General features: G+C 36.2%; 1 protein-coding gene across 1 annotated transcript in view; it reads left to right on the top strand.

Annotated features, from left to right (window-relative positions):
• Positions 1-23,913, top strand: part of SGCZ (sarcoglycan zeta) — a 374,092-nt gene that overhangs the window by 272,103 nt on the left and 78,076 nt on the right. Inside the window, exon 4 of the mRNA XM_058025112.1 lies at positions 11,195-11,296. Within this exon, the coding sequence (XP_057881095.1) occupies positions 11,195-11,296 (102 nt within the window). The remainder of the gene's footprint in view (positions 1-11,194; positions 11,297-23,913) is intronic.

Genomic DNA, 23,913 nt, shown 5'->3' with positions numbered 1-23,913 from the left:
AGTTCATTTCACTCAGTGGGCTTGAAAATACCTAGGTTATGAAACTATTCATAAATGCATTCATCCTTTCCTTGCAGGATCTTAGTCCTTTATCACCGGTGCACCAATTAAAACAGAAAACCAATTTTTTTTGACCTTTCAACTAAAGAAAAAATTTAGAAAGCAGGAAAAACATGCTTAAGAAATGCCAAAATTCTTCAGTATTTATCAGGAGCCTTTCTTCTCCTTTGGGTAAATTAGTTTGTTAAAGAGCTACTTCACTCTGATTTCTTTTTCACCTTCAGCAAGTCTCCCAGGAAATTTTAACTAAGAGTCCTTTCACTGGATTTGTCTTCTTAAAAAAGCACTGCTTTTCCTTTGATATTTGCCTTCTAATCTAATTTTCAAGAATTTTTGTCCTTTTGTGACCAATCTCAACTACATTACCACTTAATCTTCCCGTTCACTCTTCATTCTCTGTTAATTGGAGCCAAATGGAAAGCCGTGCCTATCTACCCTTATTACTCCTCAAGAAAGCATTTCAGGAGCTTCCTCTTCATCCTGTCTCCTTCTGTATTCATGAAAGATGTTAGCCATTAACCTATATTATCACTGAGGTCTGTGCTCTGGTTTACTCTTCACAGATACATTATCTAATTGATCCTTCTGGTCTTCGAGGGAAATCCCAAACTGGTAATGTTGTTTGGGATTTGTTTTGTTTTTCTTCTTTAAGTTTGAACAGATCCTTTGCAGTCACTTAGCAGTTCTTTCTCTTTTTTGGTCTGAACATCAAAACAAGTGGATTCATCCATGCTCCCTTTCTGTTCTTCCTCAACAAGATGTACTATGTGAATTTGAATTCTTCAACCTCCTTCTCTCCTTAGATTGTTATATTACTAGTACTATTACAAATCAGCTGTATGAGGTAATAACCAGGTGGCTGGTGAGTCTGAAATCCACTCTAACTCATGATTCTTGGTGTAAGTGACCTATAGCTTCAGTCCTGCTAGGACTGAGGTGGGTTCTACATTTGCTGTTGGGGATTGGACCATTTGCTTCCTTAATCAGCTGCTTTGGAGGGTGTCCATTTCAGCCTCCATGTCTGCCACTCCTGCACTCCTTTCCAGCTGGTCAGTCACTTTTTCATTGGAATTCCTCATGCCTAATGTTACTGATATCCTTTTGTATCATATGGGCTTCTCTGTTCCATCACTTTATAGGTCTTCAGCCAGTTTCCTAAAAGGAACGTGCAGGGACACTTCATTCCTGATTTCTGCCTTTGGAAGATACAGCTTTCCCTGGTTTCAGCACAGAACCCGAACTGAAGAATTTCCCTCACAGTTCCTTTGCAGGCACAACAGCAGGTAGCTGCTCTGTGTCCAGCCTGCACCCTCAGAGTGTAGGCTGAAAATGATCTCGTGACAAAGGTGACTCTGATGCTGTGCTTCTAAGGGGGTGAATTGTGATACTGAACTTCTTTCTAAAGTCCCTTCTGCAATCTGTCTCTAAAGTTTCCCTGTTACAAAGGTCAGCAAGCCATTGAAGTGTTGATTCACAAATTCTTGTCTTTCATTGTGCTTTTGTGATCAGTTTAGACACACCGTAGGAAATTTATATCTAAGAACACACTATCATCCCTCAAAATGATGCAGTACATCTCTTTGTCATGTTTTCTTGTGAAATTATCCCCTTTACAAGGCTTCTCCCATTTGCCAACATAACCGATAACTTCTCAATGGCTTTTGCCATGCTGAGCTATATGCAAAGAGATTAGGTAGGTCCTTTTTCCATTGTGGTTTTAACACTCCCTAAAAAACTGAAGGTTAGTATTTTTACTCCCTTTGCGCTGCAGAGAAGGAACTGAAAGCTATCATTTAGGAGATGAGTGTTCTATTGAGCAGGCTGTTAGATAAAAGAGGAGCTATTTTTAAGCAACTTTGTGGCATTTCTTACACTTCCATTTTCTTTTCCCTGATAGCACAAGATGGATCTCTGCAGCAAGCTACTTTGCTCTTTGTCCCATTTATTTTATTGAGTGTATCAATGGAGCAAGGTTTTGTTTAGTGAAAGATATGTAGAAGTTCTTTTGAAAAACATGCAGTGTTGGTACTGTAATACTAAGTAACTGCCTAAACTTGGATAATATTAAGGCTGCAATGTTATATAGTCACACTTCTTGTATCATAAAATTGCTTGATATGACACTTTTTCCTCACATGAAAATAAACATTTTTCATTTTGACAGTAATACGTTCCTTAAACTGGACTGCTTTGAAAATTGTTTTCTTTAATGCTATTTAATGCTACAATGTGATCAAGGAAGCAATGTAATAGGTCCTACTTAATGATATCTGTTTTGTTATAAGGAAAGCACACTTTGCTGAATACAAGTGCCAGGAGTTACAGAAGGATGTGCTTGGCTGTGGGTACTTCAGGGCCTCCATGGTATGGCTCATGAGGTTAAGTTTTTATAAAGGATACAGAGTCATAGAATAGCAAAATATTTAGGAAGGTGCGCGTGCCTTAATATAAGAAAGTAGAAATTAAGACTCAAATTACTTTGGATGCTGAAATCAAATCAGGGAATATTTTAAGTCCTAACTCAGATCTGCAGGTGAGAGTCCAAGCTTGTGGAACTTCTCTTAAAATGGATCTGAGTCTTTTGTGATGGAGCAGTGTGAATTTTACTATTTAAAAGTCTTTTGGGAAAAAGAATGTTGGTATTAAGGATTTTGAAGGCAAATTCATTTTTTCCAGTGAGTTTTTTATTATTTGTATGAACTGGGTGGTTATCTAAAAAAGAGCAACCATTAGAGCAATGTGGTTCTACTATGATAGCAATAGACTAGTCATCACATACTAAGGAGGTTAAAAAAATTTGCCCCTTTCATAGACAGGGCACGTACTCTAATAAGTACATAAAAGAGAAGCTACTGTCTAGCCAGTTTGTGGAATCCAATATCTAAATTCATTTGTTCTGATGACAACATCTGATCTGTAGCATATCATCAGTCAGAATCAGATTAATATTGCAGAAATACCAGACATGCTGAAATCAACAAGTGAGATAATTTTTCTCTGCTTAGCCATGGTAAGTGTTCACAAGCTGTGCTTGTTCTTTTTTTTTTTATTCCACTTAGAGAGATATGGGCGATAAAGGCAGACTAGGAGCAATGTGAGCATTAAGATGCAAAATAACATACAAAGAAAATGATCTGTGATTATTTAGTCTAAGCAATAATGTATCTGAAGGGCAAACAAAAGTAATTGCATGATAGCACTGGAGTTTCAGGCTATGTATGAAGAAAATTCTTTTAAAGATAGTAGAGGCAATATTGTAACTTGCCTAAAGAAGATAGAGAATCTGCCTTTAAGGGAAAGAACAAGAGAAAAGCAAACCCTTACATCCATAGCAGCCAAGGTAGAGCTGACTTGGCAACATTGTAAGAGAATAATTTTCTTTACAGAACCTCTCCACTACACCCACAGCTCAATTCAAGACATGCTTTATCACTTTTCAATAGGTATAAATGCTGCCAGAATAATTACTAATGCTTGTTCAGCACTTTTTTTTCCTGCTGCCCCACTTAGAGATTAGTGTCACAAGGGCTGAAGTTTTGGTTGTGTCAGGGCAAAGTGCAAACATGGAAAGCTCAAAACACATAATTGCATTAACACAAGCTATTTCATGCATTTGACTGACAACCCAAATAACATTTTTACTTCTCAAAACCTAGACAAAACTGCATTAGTTCAGTGTATTTCACTGGCATACACAATAAGGGTAAGTCCTAAAACTTATTTGTAGAAGCTCTTAGAAAAATGTCAGGACCTCTTCTCTATTTTAATTGTCATATGTGTACACAACAAACCAGTGGGACTGTACATTTTTTTTTCTTATAGGTAAATATTTTTACAGGTTTATCAACAACGTTGACTGCTTCTGTATACAGCATATTTGTTTATTGTCCTCTTATATCAGTTTTTAATTTTTCTTTCTGAAGTCAGGCAATCACTTGAAAAAAGAAAAGAATAATGTATGATTAAATTTTCAGCATGACTAAATTATCTTCAAGATTCTTTGCTGAAATTACAGCCAGGACTCAAACCCAGGGAAGTGGATTATATAAACTGCAATTTATGTGGACAAAGTAAACACACCCACAGTCAATCCTGCTGGCTCCTGCACAGCTTGTTTTGCCCAAGACCCCAGGCCATTTTCCACAGAGCTGCTTTGCAGCAGGTCAGTCCCAGCCTTGGGCATGGGGTCGCCCCTCCCAGGTGCAGGAGCCTGCCCTTTGCTGGATTTCCTCCCTGGCCGTGTCCCCGGCCTGGCCAGGCCCCTCTGGAGGGCTGCACAGCACTCTGGGCTGTTGGCTGCTCCTCCCAGCTCGGTGCCATCGCCAGACTTGCTGAGGAGGCATCTGCCCCTCCAACCAAGTCATTGATGAATAAGTTAAACAACTCCCAGTATTGAATAACCAGGGACACCACAAGGGTCAGGCCTCCAACCAGAACCTGTGTCACTGATTGTGACTCTCTGGAGTCAGCCAGTTCTCAATCCATCTCACTGTCCACTCCTCCAGACCACACTTCCTCAGTTTGCCTACAAGGATATGGTGAGAGACCGGTGTCGAAAGCCTTGCTGAAGTCAAGGTAGAGCAACATGCACTGCTGTCCCCTCATCCCTCCAGGTAATTTTTTCTTTGTAGAGACATCAGACAATGATTTACCCTTAGTGAGTCCATGCTCCTGATCACCTTCTTGTCACCTACATGGATAGAGATGGTCTCCAGCATGAGACGCTCCATCACCTCTCCAGGCATTGAGATCAGGCTGACTAATGGCCATTAGTTCTTTAGGTCCTTCTTCTTGTTCTTTTTGAAGACTGGGGTGACATTTGCATTTTTCCAGTTCTTAGGTACCTCTCCTGGCTGCCAGAACCTTTCAAAGACGATTGTGAGCAGCCTCACAATGGTGATATTAAAGGACACATCTATGCTTGAATGAAAAATAACATAACTTCCCTTATGATGGAATAAAATCAAAATTTTAAACATGAAACAGGGGTTTCATGTTATTGTCGTGATAGGTATATATTTTATATTAGTAAAGGTAGTTTATAATTGAATAACCAGGTCATACTCCACACTTTATAACCATTCTAAAGTAGCATGTATTCAAGAAATTTTAATTCCAGTTAGTTTGGATAGTAGTCTGATTTTTCTTTCTTTTTATTGGTTTTTCATCTTATTTTTTTCCTTAGTTTGTTTCTCTTTAAATATTGCTCCACTGTACTACAGTAATTTATTCCCTAGCTTTACCCTGATATCTACACACTGTCAGCATTGAAGATGCTATCTATTATTGTCAGCAGATGGATGAAAGCAGGTGTTTCCATCAATCCAGATTTTTACCATTCCAGTGAATAGCTTGCCTTCATTTTAGCTTTATTTTTGGCTGTTGAAGCTGTTATCTTTCCTAGTAATCCAGGAAAATACTCTGGTTTTCTTGCTTATACCACTACCCATTTTGTTTATGCAAGACTTTTGCTGCCTACAGTTTTTCCTTCAGTTGTACATCCATAATCACATCCAAGCACCATTTTTCTCCAACTGGAATTATTTTCCAGCTCTGTTTATTACATCCAGGTTTCTGCATGTGTGAATACAATACAAATAATTTCCTTTGTCATCTTCCTTCCAATCTTTTGTGTGCATCTTCCATTTTATCAACAACCTAGCTGCTAATATAGTTCATCTTCCTAATCATACCCATTGCTGTCCCTTTACATTACCTACTTTTTTGTGCCATCCTGTCAAGTTCAGTATTCTTTTTCCATCTTCACTATGATTCACTACTGCTACATTGGTTCATTCACCTTTCTTCTGATATCATACCCATTTTTTAATTTGGCATGGCATGTTTGTATGCTTAGCTGTTTCATCTGTGCTTTTTCATACCTGTGCAGCCACATCATCCAAATTCCATTTCATGTATGGCTTGTGCTATGATGCCTACAAGGCAACAGACATTGAATGCTTATTAATTTATAGGATATCTGATGTAGGCACTTTGTTTAAACCCTACTTTTTTATTATTATAATGTCCCCCCTCCCTGTTTTGTGTAATGATTCCTTCAGAATGTGAGCTTTTGAAAACAGAGTTTGGGCTTAAATATATACTCAGAAAACAGGCAGGATATCACATCAGAACTTCTGAAAACCTTGAATATTATTGATAAGAATGAATTTCCTGACCCACCAACTACCTGTTTGTTCCTGCTGTAAAGTACTGAAGCATGTATTTGGTGTATATTGTTATTATTATGGAAGTCAGAAAAAATGCCATGCAAACTTGAAATATAAAATACTATTTAATAATGTTTTAGTCAATTCAGAATAACCAACACTTCAGTTCACTTTTCATTTTAACTTTTCACTGTGCTACTGCATGTAAGTTCATGATCCTAAGGAAAAAGCCTGCATTTTAGTTAGCAGAGTTCTTTACTGCGTTCTCAGTGCCCACTTCATGATGTGCATGACAAATTACTGGTGGATCTATCAGAGTGCTGTTCTCTCCCCATGTAATGAGAGTTTTCATTCCTGACCTGGAGCATCATGCCTTCCAACTTCTTTTCTCCAGACCAAGGAATTTTGAATTCTGTGGTTTTGCACAGGACTTGCAGATATTTTGTCCACTTTAATGTCTTTCATATAGGAATGTTATTGATAGATTTGCAGAACTTTCTAACACTGGAGGTCTGGGTTTGATCTCATGCAAGGAGGTGTTATTTCATCTGGGTGGATGAAATATAAGATATAGTTACTGATTTCCAAAATGTTATTTCTAATTGAAATATTCCACAGCTTGGCTTCAAAACTGCCCTTTTAGTAGCTTAAAGATCTTCTAAGCCAGCTTATTGAATCCTGTCCTAGGTCTCCAGTTGTCATCTGTGTCACAGAGGATTGGCTTTATTGTGTAGAGGGCTAAGCTTGTTCTTTCATACTTCTGGTTTATCAGCAATTTGTGTAGAACTCCTTATCCTCTTCTGTTTTCTTAGAATGTCTTAGTGCTTAAACAAATAAAAGTAAAAAAGAAAGAAAGAAAAACAGAGAGAGAACAATAAAAGAAAGAAAGCACACCACCACATATTTCATTAGATAGCAATATGTGCAGTTCAGGACTAGTTGTAGTAGTTTGGATTGTAGACAGGCTACTGCAGACTGTAGTTTTAGCCAACTTCCTGACTTGTTGAGAAGTATTCATTGTTCTTGAGAAGTATTCATAGCATATACTTTATATTTGTAGTTATCATAAAACATGCTGCTGTAATAGTTTATTGGGCAGAAATTATACAGGCTGTATAAGGAATGCAGCCTTGTAGAATTCTCAGCACATTGTGAAGAAATAGCTTAATCTTGTAAAAGATCATCCTGCCTGTTTAAAGACAGTGTGAATTAATCTCTGGTTTTTTTATATCCCATTTACAGGATCATCGAAGAACATAACATGTTTATAAGCAGGTCAAAGCTTGAAAAAGCTCTGAATGTCAGTATTGTTGTTTGCCTCCCAGAATATTTTTCTGGAGAGCTCTTTTATGTTCTGATTCAAATTTATACTCTCATTATCACAGATTTATAGTAAGTATAGTTTAGGACTACATTGACTTTAATGTAATGTTCAAAGTCAGTAAAACCCTTCCTTAGGTTGCTGCAGTTTTAAGACAAAGAACAGCATAAACTAAATGCTTGGTTTTCATATTTTAATAGCTTCTTATTTGAATTTCTGGTTTTAATCACTGAAACATGATGTACTCTAAGAATAACATAAAATATTGATAGTGATGTTTGATTTTTTTTGTTTACAATCTCTATAAGACATGTTTATTGGTAAAGGGGTTATTTTTCTTTGTATGTGAGGGAAAAAAACAATGTAAGTGAGGCAGGGTCACAGTTTGTTTCAGATTCTTAAATGAGAAACATGTAAAGTTGTACATGGTATAAGATGCAGAATAATAATAAATACTGAATAATAATAAAGAGGACATAAAGTGATGCAAAGACAATCACAACATAGCACAGACTGATGCCCACTGTGTCTTCAAGCAGTGGCCGCTTCGAAAGACAATCCTTGTTCTCTCCAGCCCCCTTCTTGCTCTACCCACCACGTTTTCTTGCTGAGCATGATGTTGCAGGTATGGAATATGTCTTTGGCCACTTGGGGTCGATTTCCTTGCCTTCTGTCTTAACTCCTTGGCCATCCCCACTCTACTTACTGGGAGCAAAGCGGGGGGAAAATGATAGAGGCTTGACACTCTGGAAGCACAGTTCAGCAATAGCCAAAGCACTGGTGTGTTTTAGCCAAAAATGCACACTGTTATGCCAGCTGCCGTGATGAAAGAGAACCTCCATCCCACTCAGTCCTAGTACCAAACCTGACACATGTTTTAAGTACTGGCATAGTCATTCAAGTCTATTTTTGCACTTGAATAAAATCAAATCACACCAAAAGGAGAAATCTGAGTTTTATTTGCCTGGAAAACCTAAACTTTATGGAGTTTATTTGGGAAATAAGCCGAAAGACCTTCCTCTGATTAATTTTTTAATATTAATAACTTTTTAACCAAGTGGTGTTAGTTTTGAAGACCCTCTAATTTTTCTCTTTAACAGCATAGTTTTAACCCAATGAAACAAGAAAAGCCTCTTATTCCAATGTCTGTTTAAACTTGGTGGAGGGGTTATTGATGAAAAAAAACATACTGGGAGGTAATTCTTTAGTGGGGTCATCTTCATTAAGCATCCTGTAGTAGTACACATCTGACTGCATTCTGTGTTTTACTATTCAGACTTATTTCACGTCAGTCATTACACACCTCAGGAATTCTCTGGAAGATTATTGTGTTTATAAAGGAATTGAGGTTGCTGTCGCCCTATTCCAGTTTGATAGCACCTTTTGTGACTTGGGCTCCAGAATGTAGTGTCTGTCTTTTTGTGTTGAATCATGTAATTTTACTGAAGTTAGTGCTTCTGTCTGTGCAGAGCCTGTCTGCTTCCTATCTGTTGCATTCTGCTGAAGGACTAAAGAATGAGTACCTAGAAAGGGCACTGAGAGAAATGAAAGCCCCTATGGACACAGTAGGCTCATCAATACTTTATTTCTGAGACCCTGACAGTTCAATCTTGCTGTGCGATTTAACTTCCTGCTGCTGAAAATAAACAGAGAAAATATGATAAGTATCAAAACATAGTGAGTGAATTGATTTTGTGCTTTAGGTCTCTGTCAGTAGCATAAGAACAGTACCACCATATAAAGTTACTGAAAGTATTTTGAAAATTAATTAATAGTTGTGAGGAATGATATTACTTCAGTAATAAACACTTATATGAACAGAAGTCTAGAAGAATGCTGACAGTACAGTCTTCACAGCGGAGTTTTAACAGAGTACAATAAATGAGCAGCAAAAACAATAATAACGTGAAAGCAAAATAGTGAGTAGCTGCTTATTGAAGTTTGTGCCAATTCTATATGCAATAAGCTGAGATTCAGGAGGGTAAATATCACATATAAATATATCATTTTATCCTAAACATACTTGTAAGATAGAGCAGATGGAAGCTTCTTAGGTAACTTTAATTTCAACATTTCTAGTTTTCTGAAAGCTTGAATTTCCATTTTTGTGTATTTTTTGTTTATTTTTTTACTTCCTCCTTTTCCCTCCTTCCCTGTTTTTCTTGTAAATATCTTTTATGTGTGTCAGTTAGAAACATTCCACAGAAGCAGATAAAATCAAATATTGAATTTGCCTTTTCATTTAGAAAACATGTTTATATCCAAATCAATGAATCAAAAAAATACCTAATTCTTGTTGAGTATTTATTCACTGACAAAAATGACAGCATGCTTGTTGTATTTTCCCAGGTTATCCTTCACTAGTAAAATTTTACATTCCATTACTATAGGATTGATCAAATAAAGACTTAATTTTTGTTAATGCAGATTGCACATTCGATAACAAGCTCTAATTTCTTTATTTCCCTTTCAAAAACAGGTATCACGGTTTCCTTTTGCACTTTTTGTTAGAAAGCCCACAAATACCTGAAATTTTCCATGTGAAAATATTCGTATAAACATTACTGGACTTGAGATAAATACTTTAAAATCTATCCTCACTTTCTTAAGAAGCATTATTTGACAATGCAGCCGAGGGCTGTCACCCAGCTGTGTACCCAGCAGGTTTCTTGTCTCACTCTTCAGCCAGCAGAGCAAAGGTGCAGGTTCTCACTGTTCCAGCAGACCAGAGTCAACGCTGGCTTTGAGATATGTAATTAGCAGGTAGATTAAATGTGCTTATTTTGCACTTGAGTGGATCAAGTTAAATTCCACTGGCTCTACAGTGAAGAGTTACTCTTCTATCAGGAACAGAGTAACAAGATTCTCAGGATAAAAAATCTTGACTTTCTATTGTTGTGCAAAATAATTTTGTCTCTTGAGTATAAAGCATGTTTCATTGGTTTTTTTCCTGTAAGAGTGCAGGTGAAGCCTTGTTATGCCACTTTTCTATGCTTATATTTTATTGAACATTGAATTTTGTGGTTTACTTGTTTCATCCAGACTTTTACAATGGCACCTTTCCTATTTCTATTCTGATAAATAAACACAAACAATCAAAATTAGCATTTTTGAAGTTCTTAATGAGCAACATGCTTTTAGTACTGATGAGCAACCACTAAAAATTATTTTCTTTCTTCTACATGATGTTTTCCTATGTATTTTAATCACCGGGAAAAGCAAAACCACTGGATTGAAGCTATAAATTGCTTTAAATGTAAAAAATGTTACATATATATAGAGAAAATTAAATAGTGGTTTTTTTTTTTATTGAGCAATTATAAAATTACCTTCAGCAATTGTAATATTTTCACCCTGTGCAGGGAATAATGATGATCTACAGTTCTACCCTGGCACCAGGTTCATCCAAGAAATAAAGTATGCAGGTCACCATCAGGTTGCCCAGTTAAATACTTCAGCTCTAGGTTAAGCTCTGGCTATAAATGTGCTCATCTACCTCCTGCCCAAGATCATGAGAAGAGCTGGGGACAGTGGGAGAGCGCTCATTATTTTTAGGGGTTAAGCCAACTACTGTCTTCTTTTTAGGTTGCTCTGGATAAGGTTATTTCCTAAAGTGAATATATATATATATTATTGATTGTAGGATGGAATGGGAAATTTGAGAGTCACTAAAAAAGGAATACGACTTGACGGAATATCTGAATTTCTACTTCCACTATATGTGAAAGAAATCCATTCCCGAAAGGTAGGTGTTTTTCATCTTTATTTCTTAATTTGCAGCTAATATAAATTGATCTCTTCAGTCTCAAACTACAAAGTTTAATTCTTACACCTCCTAGATTGGCAATCAGTAGAGGTTTGCTTTGAGAATATCTTAACAGTGAAAGCTTCCTTCATGTCAATTTTTTTTTCTGAAACCTTGCTTGCTTCTTAAAAGAAATGTTTTATCCTAAAGAAAGGAGATTCAAAGCATGTATATTTTATACTTCAAATTACCTCAGAAATGGGAATGGAACATTTGACTCTCAGTTGATGTAAAGACCAGGAAAGAAGGAGTGGTGATAAATTCAAAATGCAAAGAAATGAGGAATGGTTTTCTTCTTTTTATCACTAGCTATCATGACTTCTTTTTCTTTTTCATTATTTTTTAATTTTTTGTTTGGGTTTATTTTGCTCATTAGGTAGAGGAAATCCTGCTATACTGTGTAATGTCTCTAGGATTTAATTTTTCAAAGCAAACCCTTTTAAATGTTATTTAAATGAAATTATCATATATCATCAGGTTATTACAGAGAAAAAAAGAAAAGCAATAAATTTTATACTATGAAATTCAGTATAGGTCATTTTAATTCTTTTGGTTTTATTCAGTTATGCTATTTATATTAACATTGTCAATGAATTTTTAAAAATATTGAAATGCTGGAAAAATAATCTTTTTACCATGAGAATGATTACCTATGATCTGAGTAGAATGTTATCTTGGCTTTCAGTCAATGATCTGAAAAGAATTTTAGTGTGCATACTGCAACATTTGACAGTAGTCACAAGAATGTTCACTCTAAATTCCTTTGCGGAATTTTTTTTCTGTTGAAATCCGTCTTCTATGTATATAAGAAAAGTCTTGAGTACATTCATAAATGACATGACAGTTTCCCATTTCTCTTAATTAGTTCACTCTTGTGTTAATAAATCCTCGAGGTAGTCTCTTCATCCTCTTGTTCTCTAGAGCTAAGGTCTTTCAATCCTTGACAGAGTAGCAGTATTGTCCTATGTAATGAAAATTTTTATAATATTTAAGTAACCTTGCAGGGAGCATACTTTTCATTCAAGGCTGCAGAACATTACTCATGATGTGGCGTTTTTATAATTTCTTTTCTGTAAGTGGACAGTATGTATTGCTGTTCCATGTCCTGTTCCTCTACATGAGAGTAATGATTTGGAATATTTTCTTGCCCAGTGCTTCATACTGCAGAACATTGGTTCTTTTAAAGAGAAGATGGAAACTTTTGTTTCAAGTGATAGTAATGAGACTTGAGTAGGGTCCTATTTTAGCTGCTAACAAATCTCAGAAAAAAATACATTTTATGCTTATTTAATGCATGGTTATTGTAAAGGAGGGGATGCAGAATGTACCAGATGCCTAACATAAGGTCTCAATAGTCCTGTGAGGCTCATGAAAAAACACCACTTGTCAGTAAATATTCTCAAGCTAGCAGAAAATAGAGTTGATCATTAACTTGAAAAAAATAATTCAAGTAAAATATTTTTGGAATTCCTGGTCTACTTATCTGTATTAACTTTAAGGCGCTTGTCACCTAGATAAAAAAAGTGGTATTAACACAGACTTTATTCTATCTTGCAGAACTTTTGAAATAGATTAACTTTCCAGTCTTATGCCAACTTGCTCAGTAGTTGTGCTAAAGTTCAGTAACTTCTATATGCAAAAGGAGTGCCATGAGGGAATGATGAAGGAACCTCTGGAGCTGTATCCAGCTTAGCAGTAGAGTTTTGTTACGTCTCTGCAGAGTATTTCTACAGCTGCATGGCATCTGCATGTGACATGAGCTCTTTTGGTACTTACAAAGGTGGCCATAGTGCTGCTGAAATCTAAAAGTAGGCTTTCTGGGGTTTTCTGGGGTCTCATCACAGTCAGTAGTGACCTAGTCAATACTGGCAGCAGATTCTGAGCAGCCATCCTGCTCACTCACCAGCTATTAGTGTTTACTTTGGGTAATACAGACAGGAATGCTTTTGTCTGCCTTTTCCATTTAAGTAATAATGATTTAAGTTTGATGTATGCAGGAGTTAAAATATTCTGTGAAATCAACAACTTATTACTTATTTCTAGAAGGAGGATTTGTTCTTTCAGCCTACACTCATTCCCCTATAAAAGAACACATCCATTAAAGTGGCATTGTTTGATGGACTCCCCGATGACCTGTTCAGTAGTGACTTTGCAGGCCTGGTGTATTTCCTCTGCAGTGCAGAGCGTGGTTTGTGGAATGGCCCCAAGGGAGCTCGGGGAGGTCAGGCACTCACTGTTCTCCCACTGCGGCTCAGGGCAGAGCCGGGCGCAGCAGTGGGTGTGCTGTGCTACGGCTGGGAGGCATTACTGGAGTTCTTGCACATTTGCTGGTGCTGTCTTTCAGTAAGCTTGATCTGAAAGTGATAAAAATGTTCATTGAGAGGACAGCATTCGCCTCTGATAGTGAATTACTGCTGATGAGAGTGCCCAGCAGTCTGTTGAGTAGGTAGGCGGCGCTGAGCTCTGTGCTGCTGCAGTTTCAGTGTGAGAATGGCTAGATTTGCTAGAGTAAAGCTTACATATGCTTACTGATGACCACTGGCCTGCTGCATACCTGGATGCCCCATTAAGATCATTTATACAGTGTTAAGTGCAGACCTTAAAATGCCTTTATCAAGAGAATGGTATTGAACTTTGTATATAGGTTGAAATACTGCCTTTTATCTTGTGATTGCTTCATTGAAACCCTGAATATTCAAAGCAAGTGCTAAAATACTCAGATTTAAGACAGCTAGAAAACAAATGTATGTGAATTCTGAAAAACAAAAGAAAACTTCTAGTGACAATTACTTCTGACAGTATAAAATTTTCTTTCCAAAGGTAGTAGTGAAAAAGCCAGGTCTTGACTAAAATGAATATTTTCTCTTGTGTAGAAGTTATGTAATTGAGAAGGCTACTCAAAGTGTGCTGTTTTCCTGGCCTTGCTCCCCTTGCTCTGCCCTTTTTACCATACACAGTCAGTGGTGTCTGCCGAGCTATGGGTTCCAACCCCTAATTCTGTGTTTATACAGAGGAGAAACTTGTATATCTTCATCAAATGGCTTCCCTGCATTTCAGAATTTAAAATAATGCATCAGACTCTGAGCAGATAAGGGCTTTTTTGATCTTGAATTGACATCTTTATATCCCCAAAACCAGGGCATGTGTAGTCTGTGTATTGAATCTTACAGAGAATTAAATTTTGGCTATGAATGGTCTAGCTGTATACTGTTGATCAAATTGCTCACCTGAAACCAGTAAATTTCATCCAGACCATGTTATAATTCTCACGTTTATATCATTTGCATTGTTAAGATGCAAACTTTATTCTTTATAGTGTATCATTAATGAGATGTGTGAAATCAGATTACACATAATGCAACTTCCTGAATTATTTCAGTATTTCAGTTCTTCTGCATTGTTTTTATTATCATGCTACTGCGTCCATACCGCTGCACTTCAGAATGGAAACAATCAAGGCACAGTCTCATTAGCTCGTCTTATAGCAATAAAAGTTATATGGTGTTCATGGTGTTTTCTTGAGAATGTATTCCTGGGTTTATTAATCTTTTCAATTTGCACATACAGTTCTTAAGAGCTGAAAAAAATCCAGTTTTCTCTTTGTGAAATTGTTTCCATTACATAAAAGAAGTAACCCATTGTCCCTTAAAGTAGAGGGGATTACTTCGGGGTTTTTTCCACAATTAATAAGGTTAAACATGTATTCTCTGAAATTAGTGTGTGTTTTCCAGACATATCCTTAGAGAGCACAGAATTTCCAATTCTTGGGGGAAATTTCAAGAAAACAAGAATAGTGAATATATATGAACTTACTGAACATGAGAAACTCTGAAAACTTTGTGTTTATCTTGGGTTTTAAAATGTGTGATTCTATATGAATTAAGAAATTGTAGGTGGGGTTCAAAGCAGGATTTCTTTCAGGTATTTTTTTCCTCCAGATTTTTACTCATGCGACTGAATATCTTTGTAAGTATTTAGAGAGCTTTATTTTACATTGTTTTATTTCCAAACCTGGATCAATCTTGACAATCTAAAGCTAATCTAAAATATATTTCTTTCATCACTGTTTCTCTGAGTGTATATAATCATCAAAATAGAATTAGTTTTTGCTAATTTCAGCCAAATCATTGCATATTTTTAGGTTTATGTTTGGGCTTTAGGTGCCTTTGTGATAACTTTAAATTCTTTTTCTGAGACAATGTCTTCGTTGAGCTTCTCTCTGTGATAGATTTATAAGGATGCAGCATTGGAGATCACATCAAAAACCCTTATAAAGTTGAGGAAGAACATACGCTCTTCTTGTGCATTGAGACAGGCTTCTCTTTTTGCAAGACCACAAGTTGGTGCTCCTTGCCTTTACTAATCCCATGCTTATTTTGTCCCAGCTGACTTTTTTTCATACCTACATAGCAATAATTTTTAGGGGCCTCTCCCACATAATCTTGTAGGAGCTGATGTGAGACTGACTGGGCTGTCGTTTCTAAAGTCTTCCTTCCTTGCAAGATGCTCGTACTCTCGTAAGGGCCTGGCAGGATTGGGGTTTTGTTGATTTCGGGATTGGGTAGGAGGAGCATGCTCTCCCACATTCCACTCAGAAACGTTCTCCCAAAATTTCAAGGCCAGATTTGCTATATCAACCCTCTTTTCTGCTCTTTGAGATACCCTTCTGCCATGCAGTCAAAGCTAGTTCAAGAATCATGCAGTCCTACCCCTGCTGAGGTATATAGGTATCAGAGGAACTCAGAGATGTCATTGCACATTTTTTTGTAATATCAAAAAAATCACAAAGGTACCCAAAGAATCTGCCACTGTTATTGCAGATGTTCTTTAGTTGATTCTTTAGTCCTTTAGGATGAAATGCAATACTTATTTCTGCAGCTACATGTCACAATCCACTCAGATAAAACTTGAAATGCTTCCCACTTAATTTTTCTGATACCTGCTCTTCAGGCCTTGCCCTTTGGGATCACACACGTGTCACTAAAGATAAAGTCACTATTACGGCATTGTCCTGGTTTTGAGAACTAGGACAGTCATAAAGGACTCCTTAAGTTATTTTGGCTCTCAACACCATGTCATTCAAATAGTGTCACTTTTATTGATATGAAAGAGATATAAGGTTTTCTTCATCACAAGCTTTGCCAAAGGACAAGTCACTCCTATATTTGTTGATGGTCTCTGGAGGGAGTACCACTCTGAAATTGAGTTGGCTGTGCTTGGTCTTTGCTGACAGCTGATAAGAACTTCCTTGATTCATGATTTTGTTCTTGATTTGCTATACTTCAGTGGAATCTGTCTGGGGATCATTCAGTTGAGCAACTTTATCTTTTGAATTTCGCTTTTTCATGTCAGCCTCTACTCCTGTTATTATTGGTGAGACTGGTTGCTCAGTCAAGGAGGATTTCTACTTTTTACGTCAAAATCCGAGTTAATGTTACCCAAGCCTTTTTCTTTGGTTGATTATGGTTCATGGATCAAGTAATGATAGGCCTGTATCCATTCAATTTTATACCAACCTAAGGAACTGAATTTTATTTGGGAGCCCTTCTTCAGAAGGATGTGAGAAAGTTATTGAAGTTGGAACTGTTTTTCTAGGGGTTGGGTTTTGTTGTTTTAAGCCTCAATTACATTTTCAGTTTTCCAAGTACTTCCTTCATATAATACATCTGTGTACTGCTGGGAAAAATTTCAATGAAACTATGGGACATCTCAGTGTGATGTTCATAATGTTTTGTATCTAATTCTCAGGTAAAGTGTAGATAGATTGAGCTGTTTTAACTTTATGGGCATCTTACACTGATGAATGACCTTTTATTTCCTGAACAACTTTGAAATAGTTTAGTTGCAGTTTACACAAGCTAAGCAATTTAAAAAAATACTACATGTTTAAAAAATATTAATATTTCCATAGAAAATCTATTCCAACACAATAAAGTAAAAGCAGATTACTTGCAAGTGACTTGAAAAGAGGAAGAATCTCTGTCTTCATCTTTTTGTGTACGAATTTGCTTATATTTGTTTTTGGAGAACATTTTTTTCTTTGCATGACATTTTATAATCTTGAGGAACACCTTAGTTTTGCTCCTCTGGATAAACCTTAGGATTATGGATGCACAGGTAAAACCAAGAGGCAAAAATGTGAGTCATTGTGGCAGAAAAATATCCACAGAAGATATTAAGCACAAATGAAATACATTAACATAGTTTTATCTCCCAAAAATACTGTTAGTTTTTTAGCCCTGGCTTGAGGGCTGCTGAGATGGTTTTAAATGTATTTCTCCCAAGTGTAATATCCTCACTCTTAGGCCTTTGGTAGACAAAAGATATATATTCACAAAAAACATTGTGAATGGGAGTGTCTTAAATTAGAAGGAGACATTTCACATCCACTCAGTGTATTAAAAGTTACAAATATTAATGTAATAAAATTATAAGTCTAATGATGTTGGAAGTTGTCAGAATGGGTTTCTGAACAGGAAATCACGCCTGCCCAAGCTGTCCTGTACAACAAAATGTCATGCTCGGTGGATGAGGACAATTGTTATTTTTAATCTTGGCTTTAGTCTGCCATCGCTGTTCTTGATTGATGATGTACAGTCTAAAGGAACAATGGGGTGTCCTGAAAAGTGGCTGAACTGCTGGGTTCCGAGGGCTGTGACCACTGCAGGCCAGTGCTGCAGGCATGAGGTCGGTACTGGGGACAGGGTTGTTTAATTTCTGTATTAGTGACCCGGACAATCACAGTGCAATCCTGGCAAGATTGCACGTGAGATATAACTCAGAGGACCATGTACAAACAAGTAATTTTTAGAAGCAAAAGAGAACAAGAAAAATAAGGAAAGCATTGGAGTTTTAACTGTTCAAAATTTGAATTATTCCAAACTTGTTAGTAATAACACTGTTTTTTTTTTTTCCTGTTTCACATCAGATGAATTTTAAAAGTACTGAGGGTAATGATCAAATCACAACTTCAAAGATAACGCTTTCTAAATGAATATAAGACAGATTCTCAGGGTATTTATTTGGAAACAGATGTGTCATAAAGTTTGAATTTTTAAATTCCAGAAATACAGGTTAAATTATAAAACTAATTTTACCCATTATATAGAGATTTCTTTTTAATCTTGAAATAAAACAGAGTTGTAACAATCTTCTTTTATTTTGTCTGTTTTGCTTTCAGAATACTTTTATCCTGCGTGGTACTTCTCACTTTAAAAACATTTGTAGTGAAATCATATAAAATAGTCAAGTCATTAATAATCTGCAAAAATAAATATCAATGAAATTCCCCAAATTCCCCAAACCTAAAGACTGCTTGTTATAGATCAGAGGTGAGAAGTTCTGAAGCAATTTTAGTTTTGATGACATCTGTGACAAAGCCATAGAAGCTTACTCCCAGAGTTTCATGAGGCAGTTTAGCAAAAATAATTCTCCTACCTATTTATATAATTTGTCAGCTCTGTATTGTGTTAGAACCAGGGTTGTTGGGTGGAAGTTTTGGTTTTTTGTTCTATTACTATTCTCAATATTTCTATACTCTATGAGGAAGAATAGAAGTCCCTTAGCAAAGAAAGAAAATTGCCTTCTAACTGGTAAAAACTACTCTACATTTTGGGACACAGCACACAATATTGTGTCTGACATCACAACAGAGAAAATTAATGAATATTTCAAAGTTTGTGATGAAAAAAAAAAGAATGAATCTCATCTCAACTAGCTGGAGTGAAATTCAAAATACAAGTTATGGAATAATTATCATGACAGTGTCTTATTAGAACACCGTTGCTCTCTTAAAGGGAAAAATCTGCTTGCTCCTCCACAGCTTCTGACAGTCACTACAAGCAAATGTAATGATTTAATTTAAAATATTGTCCCTCTCCTATTTGAAATTAGCTTCCATTTTCTTCATTTCAGAATGAACTAAGTTGAATTTTACTGCTTCATAATAAGCAACATTTTTCATATGAAGATATATATATTGACCTGCTTGGTCAGTCTTAAGAGCTGGACGTTTTATCCCAGATAGCAAGCAGGCTTTTTGGTTTTGTCATAATAAATGTGTCATGTTATAACCTCTAGTTTCAGAAACAACTTGTATCCAACAATGAGATTTTCTGCTGAAACTGCCTTTACAGAGTGATTTTTGGTTTTTTGTTTTTTACCATTCCCTGAAGGAGTTCCCTGTCCATCTGGTGTTGTGACAGAAACTTCCCTCTCTTTTATACAGTTCTGAAATTCTGCCGTCTCAGTGACTAAAACTTCATGGGCTTTTGTACTGTCAGATCAATTTCGCAGGAGGCTGCTGAACTTCCATCAGTTTTAGGAAGCAGTATGGCCACAGCATTACCTGTATTGGGGGAAGAATTAATTTAAAATAAGGTAAAGAGAGGCAAGAAGTGCTACAAGCACTTATTTTAAAGAAATATTACAATTTATGAAAGCATTTTAGAATAAAAAATATCATTTATCATTTTTCTCTTTTCCTTTTTAGACAATGTAAGAAATATGTGTTACTTTTATTTTTGCTTATAGATATTCAATATATGGTTAATTCAATTTGTCCTTAAAAACAGACACGTAGGACAATCATTCTCCTTCTTAGATACAAAATAAGTACCACATTTCATCATCTTATGAATTGCATTCTTGAATCTTTGCTAACACTGTTACTGCAAAGCAGCTGGAAATTTATTCTTTGAGGAAATGAAATGGAAGCATTGATTATACTGTATCAGGGAGAGTGTTTTGACACTGGCCTCCATCCAAGAGTGATAAGTAATGCTAACATTAGTGGAAAGCCTTGTTGACTTGAAGAGCATCCTCAGGAAATATTTCCACAAAACCAAACAATTTATATTCTTTTCATTACCAAGTGCATGATGAGTCACTTCCGTTAATCTCAAGCTACTATGGTATGTTAGAATTTCAAATAAAAAAATCACCTAACTTCTCATCTTTAACAAGTTATACGAAGTTACATTTTAAAACTCAGTTTTAATTACTCTGCTAATTCACTGAAATTGATATTTTTAAAAAGTCGTAGAATTAAATTTCAAAAAATACTTTAAGGTAGTTACTAAGTGTGTAAGATTTTCAAGGCTAAATCTCCAGACTGTGCAAAGACCTCACATTAAAGAAGGAAAGCCTTTAACCAGCAAACCAGTTCATTGCTGTGTGGTGTATTATTTCTATCTCATAGACACAAAGTAAGGGAAAGATTTCTTTCTTTTTTTTTTTTTTTTGTTAGAAATTCAGTAGGAAATAAGCACTAGCAAGAACTCCAAACTATAGATGGTGAAATTCATGGGTGAGATTAGGACAAAGAAAGCTCATAAGTAGAAATCTTGTAATGGAAGCAGCAGAACAAGTTAGCATCCTGTACTGGAATTGGTAATTATGGCTTCAGCATTATGATTGTACAATAGCAGCTGGGGATTTACTGTAAAGTTGGCTCTTGGGCTTCAGCCAGAGGCTCATTTGTATCTTTTGCTGAATTTAAATCAGTTGTTCTGCAAAGGAAGTTACTATAGTTCACAAAATTTGTTAATTTAGAGTGGCAATCTGTCATGCATAATTCTACAACAGCTACATACTCTTGCTGAACTCTTTGCAAGTGTAATTGGAAATTGCAGTAGTTGGCTAAAGGTTGACTCTGAATTTTCTTTTGGTCTGAAGATGAAATTATTTTTAAAAATAAAAAGTTAAACATAAATGTGATTAGTAAAAGTGAAATCTGTGTGATACTAAACTTGGCACTCCAGTGGTGATTTACATGAAAGTTTCTTAACAGAAAGGAAAATTGAAGTAAGAATATAGAATGGCTAGATTTTTTTTCCTCTCTTGCTAGATCAGCATATAAATTACAAGGTTTGGACAAAGGTTTCTTTTGCCTCTCAGTTTCTCCACCAGATTGGAATCTTCCTATAAATCTTTGGTCTCTCTTTCTGAGTGTAGTACAAAATCCCAGAAGGGAAGTGCTCCATACTTGTGTTGATATTTTGATAAAGTACAGATATTTTAGAATGTTAAGTCTCCTGACAAGCTGAGCCAAAACACTGCTGCAGAAAATGCAAAAAGCAGTTTGGCTTTTTGCAGGAGAAACTACTTTACATTCTACAAGCAGCAAATTAATTTTAAAAATATTATAGTAAAAAATATTACTATGACTATTTAGATCAGGGATACTACTCAATGCTATTTTAAGCTGTTGGTGCTGCTTTTCTTATAAAATATTCTCTACTAGGATGCAGGGGTTTTTTTGAAAGAGTGTGGATCATATTGAATAATATACTAATTTGGAGTAGCTTTACTGGTTGTTCAGCATGAATAAGGACAACAAAATTTTGTTATTCTGAAAGTGATAAAAATTATACTTTAGCATAATAATTGATGGGACTCCTCTACTGCTGAGATAAGGCGTTAGGATTACCTGAAAGCAGTCAATGGAAGGATGCAGTGATCTCTGTCTGTCTTGTATGGATGGTGGTGATTGAGTACTTGGCCAGACAAGTGGTGGATGCCCCAGCCCTGGAATGTTCAGGGCCAGGTTGGATGGGGCTTTGGGCAACCTGGACTAGGGGAAGGCGTTCCTGCCCATGGGAGTTGGAAAACAGATGATCTTTAAGGTCCTTTCTGACAGAAACCATTTGATGATTCTTTGATTTTTAGTTCCTCAAATTTTTTCTCCTATTAGATGAGAAACAGTGTCTTGAAATGGTTTTAAAGTTGTCACACAAAACCCGCAGAAATTATTAGCTGAAACATTGTTGGTAGTGTATATGCAAGAAGTCAGGGTTATATTCTCCCAGCTGAAGATCACATATTTTCTTAACTCCATATTTCGTCTTTGCATTTTAAAGCATTTATCAATTTCTCTTTGGAGTCAGAAGAGCATTAAAAACTGTTTTTAACTAAAAATAGAATTGGTGTTAGGATTTCTGTATTTAGGGGTATTCTGTATCTTTCTAAGGTTTGCAGGTTTTTATTGGTCTGAGTTTTTATCTGTGGATTTCAGCAATTAGATGTAATTGCCAATCAAAATATTGGAAGAGGCATCTGATGATCATGGCACAGATGCTTTATGTGTGATTCCAGTAGAATAAATCAGTATTTGTGAGGCACTCTATAAAGAAATATGCATGTATGTATTTTTGTAAGAATAACAGGCATAAATCTCATTTTGACCTTGAGTTTGGCATTCAGACGATAGTGTCTATGTACATCCCTATTATTTCATCTCTCCACCCCGTTCCCAGTTCAGGAACTATGTAATTAACACAGTGCAATGAGAAACAGGTGGGCACTAATTACCCCTTTATCCACCAGGTATCTCAGTTCCTACATAGGAACCACTTAAGCACACACACAGACTGCAGATATCTGGTGTTCACTGCAGTTGGGCTGGGATTACAGGGTGTGCTGAATAGTGTAAAAGCAGTTACAGATGCAACCAGCATAGCACAACCTTCCTGCTTAATTCCCTTCCATTGAATAAACCAAGTTCAGTCTTGGAACGCAAGCAAGTAGAGTAAATAAACATAATTTAAACCATAACTGAGGATACTAGAATCTAATACATGCCTCAGGCTGAAATGACATCCCAGCCCTGGCAAAAGAGTTTAGTAATGAAACATTAACACAGTAATGAAATCCTTTATGAGGTACCTAGAGACACTTGCTTCACACCATCTGAGATTTTCCATGTGAATTTCAGTGTGAATTGATGAGACACATTTAATTGCATATTTGGGTCAATTTCCACTTCATGTACAAAATTTTGTTGTTGAATTACTTATCCCTTAAAACAAACTACTCTTGGATCAAATAATTAAAAATATTAAGACTAGGAGTGTTTCCCTGTAGAAAAGCCCATAAACATTTTGATGGTTATTTCAATGTTATGCAGATTTTTATTGTTTTTTAGTAATTTAATCATGATTTAAAAATTTAACCCCCCTCTAATATTTTAATTACTCATTTAGGTTTTATTTAATAGACCAGTTTAACATTTGTTCTTGAAGATAAATTGCAGGTGAAGGACTTACTTTCCAATTGCTGGGCATAGTCCCTCAGAATTTCATCTTGTAATCCTTTTCAAATGAGAGTCTAGCTCTTTAAAACAGAATCTTCTCTGATCCATATCATAATATTTAGCCTTTTAGTTTTCATCAAAAGGGCACTTCTGTAATGCCTGTCCTAATCCTTTCCAAATACTGTGCTTTGGTATGTGTGCTGCTTTGTCTTGCAGCATGCAAACTGGATTTCTTTCTGCTATTTCCCAGTGCTATGTCCTCAGCACTGCCAGTTTCATTGTGAAAGTCTGTTGTAATTAGATCACGCTGCTGTATGTAAAACCACTTTCTCACTTCTGCTAATCAACCTTTTCCCTTTCTTTTGCTTCCCTTCCTTAATGATGCCAAGGGCCCTGCTCTTTTGTCAGCCTGCCTGGGGGTTTAAGCAGAAGGCTTAATTAATGTCTTCAGCTGTGATCTGGAAAATGCACTCTCTCACAGACATTTTGGATAGACCCCTACGATTCAAATAAAGCAAAACTGAGA

The sequence above is a fragment of the Melospiza georgiana genome, chromosome 5 (assembly GCF_028018845.1).
Source record: "Melospiza georgiana isolate bMelGeo1 chromosome 5, bMelGeo1.pri, whole genome shotgun sequence".
In the NCBI taxonomy this organism is placed as follows: domain Eukaryota; kingdom Metazoa; phylum Chordata; class Aves; order Passeriformes; family Passerellidae; genus Melospiza; species Melospiza georgiana.
The sequence above is the reverse complement of the archived record's forward strand: the minus strand, read 5'-3'. Positions and strand labels throughout refer to the sequence as shown.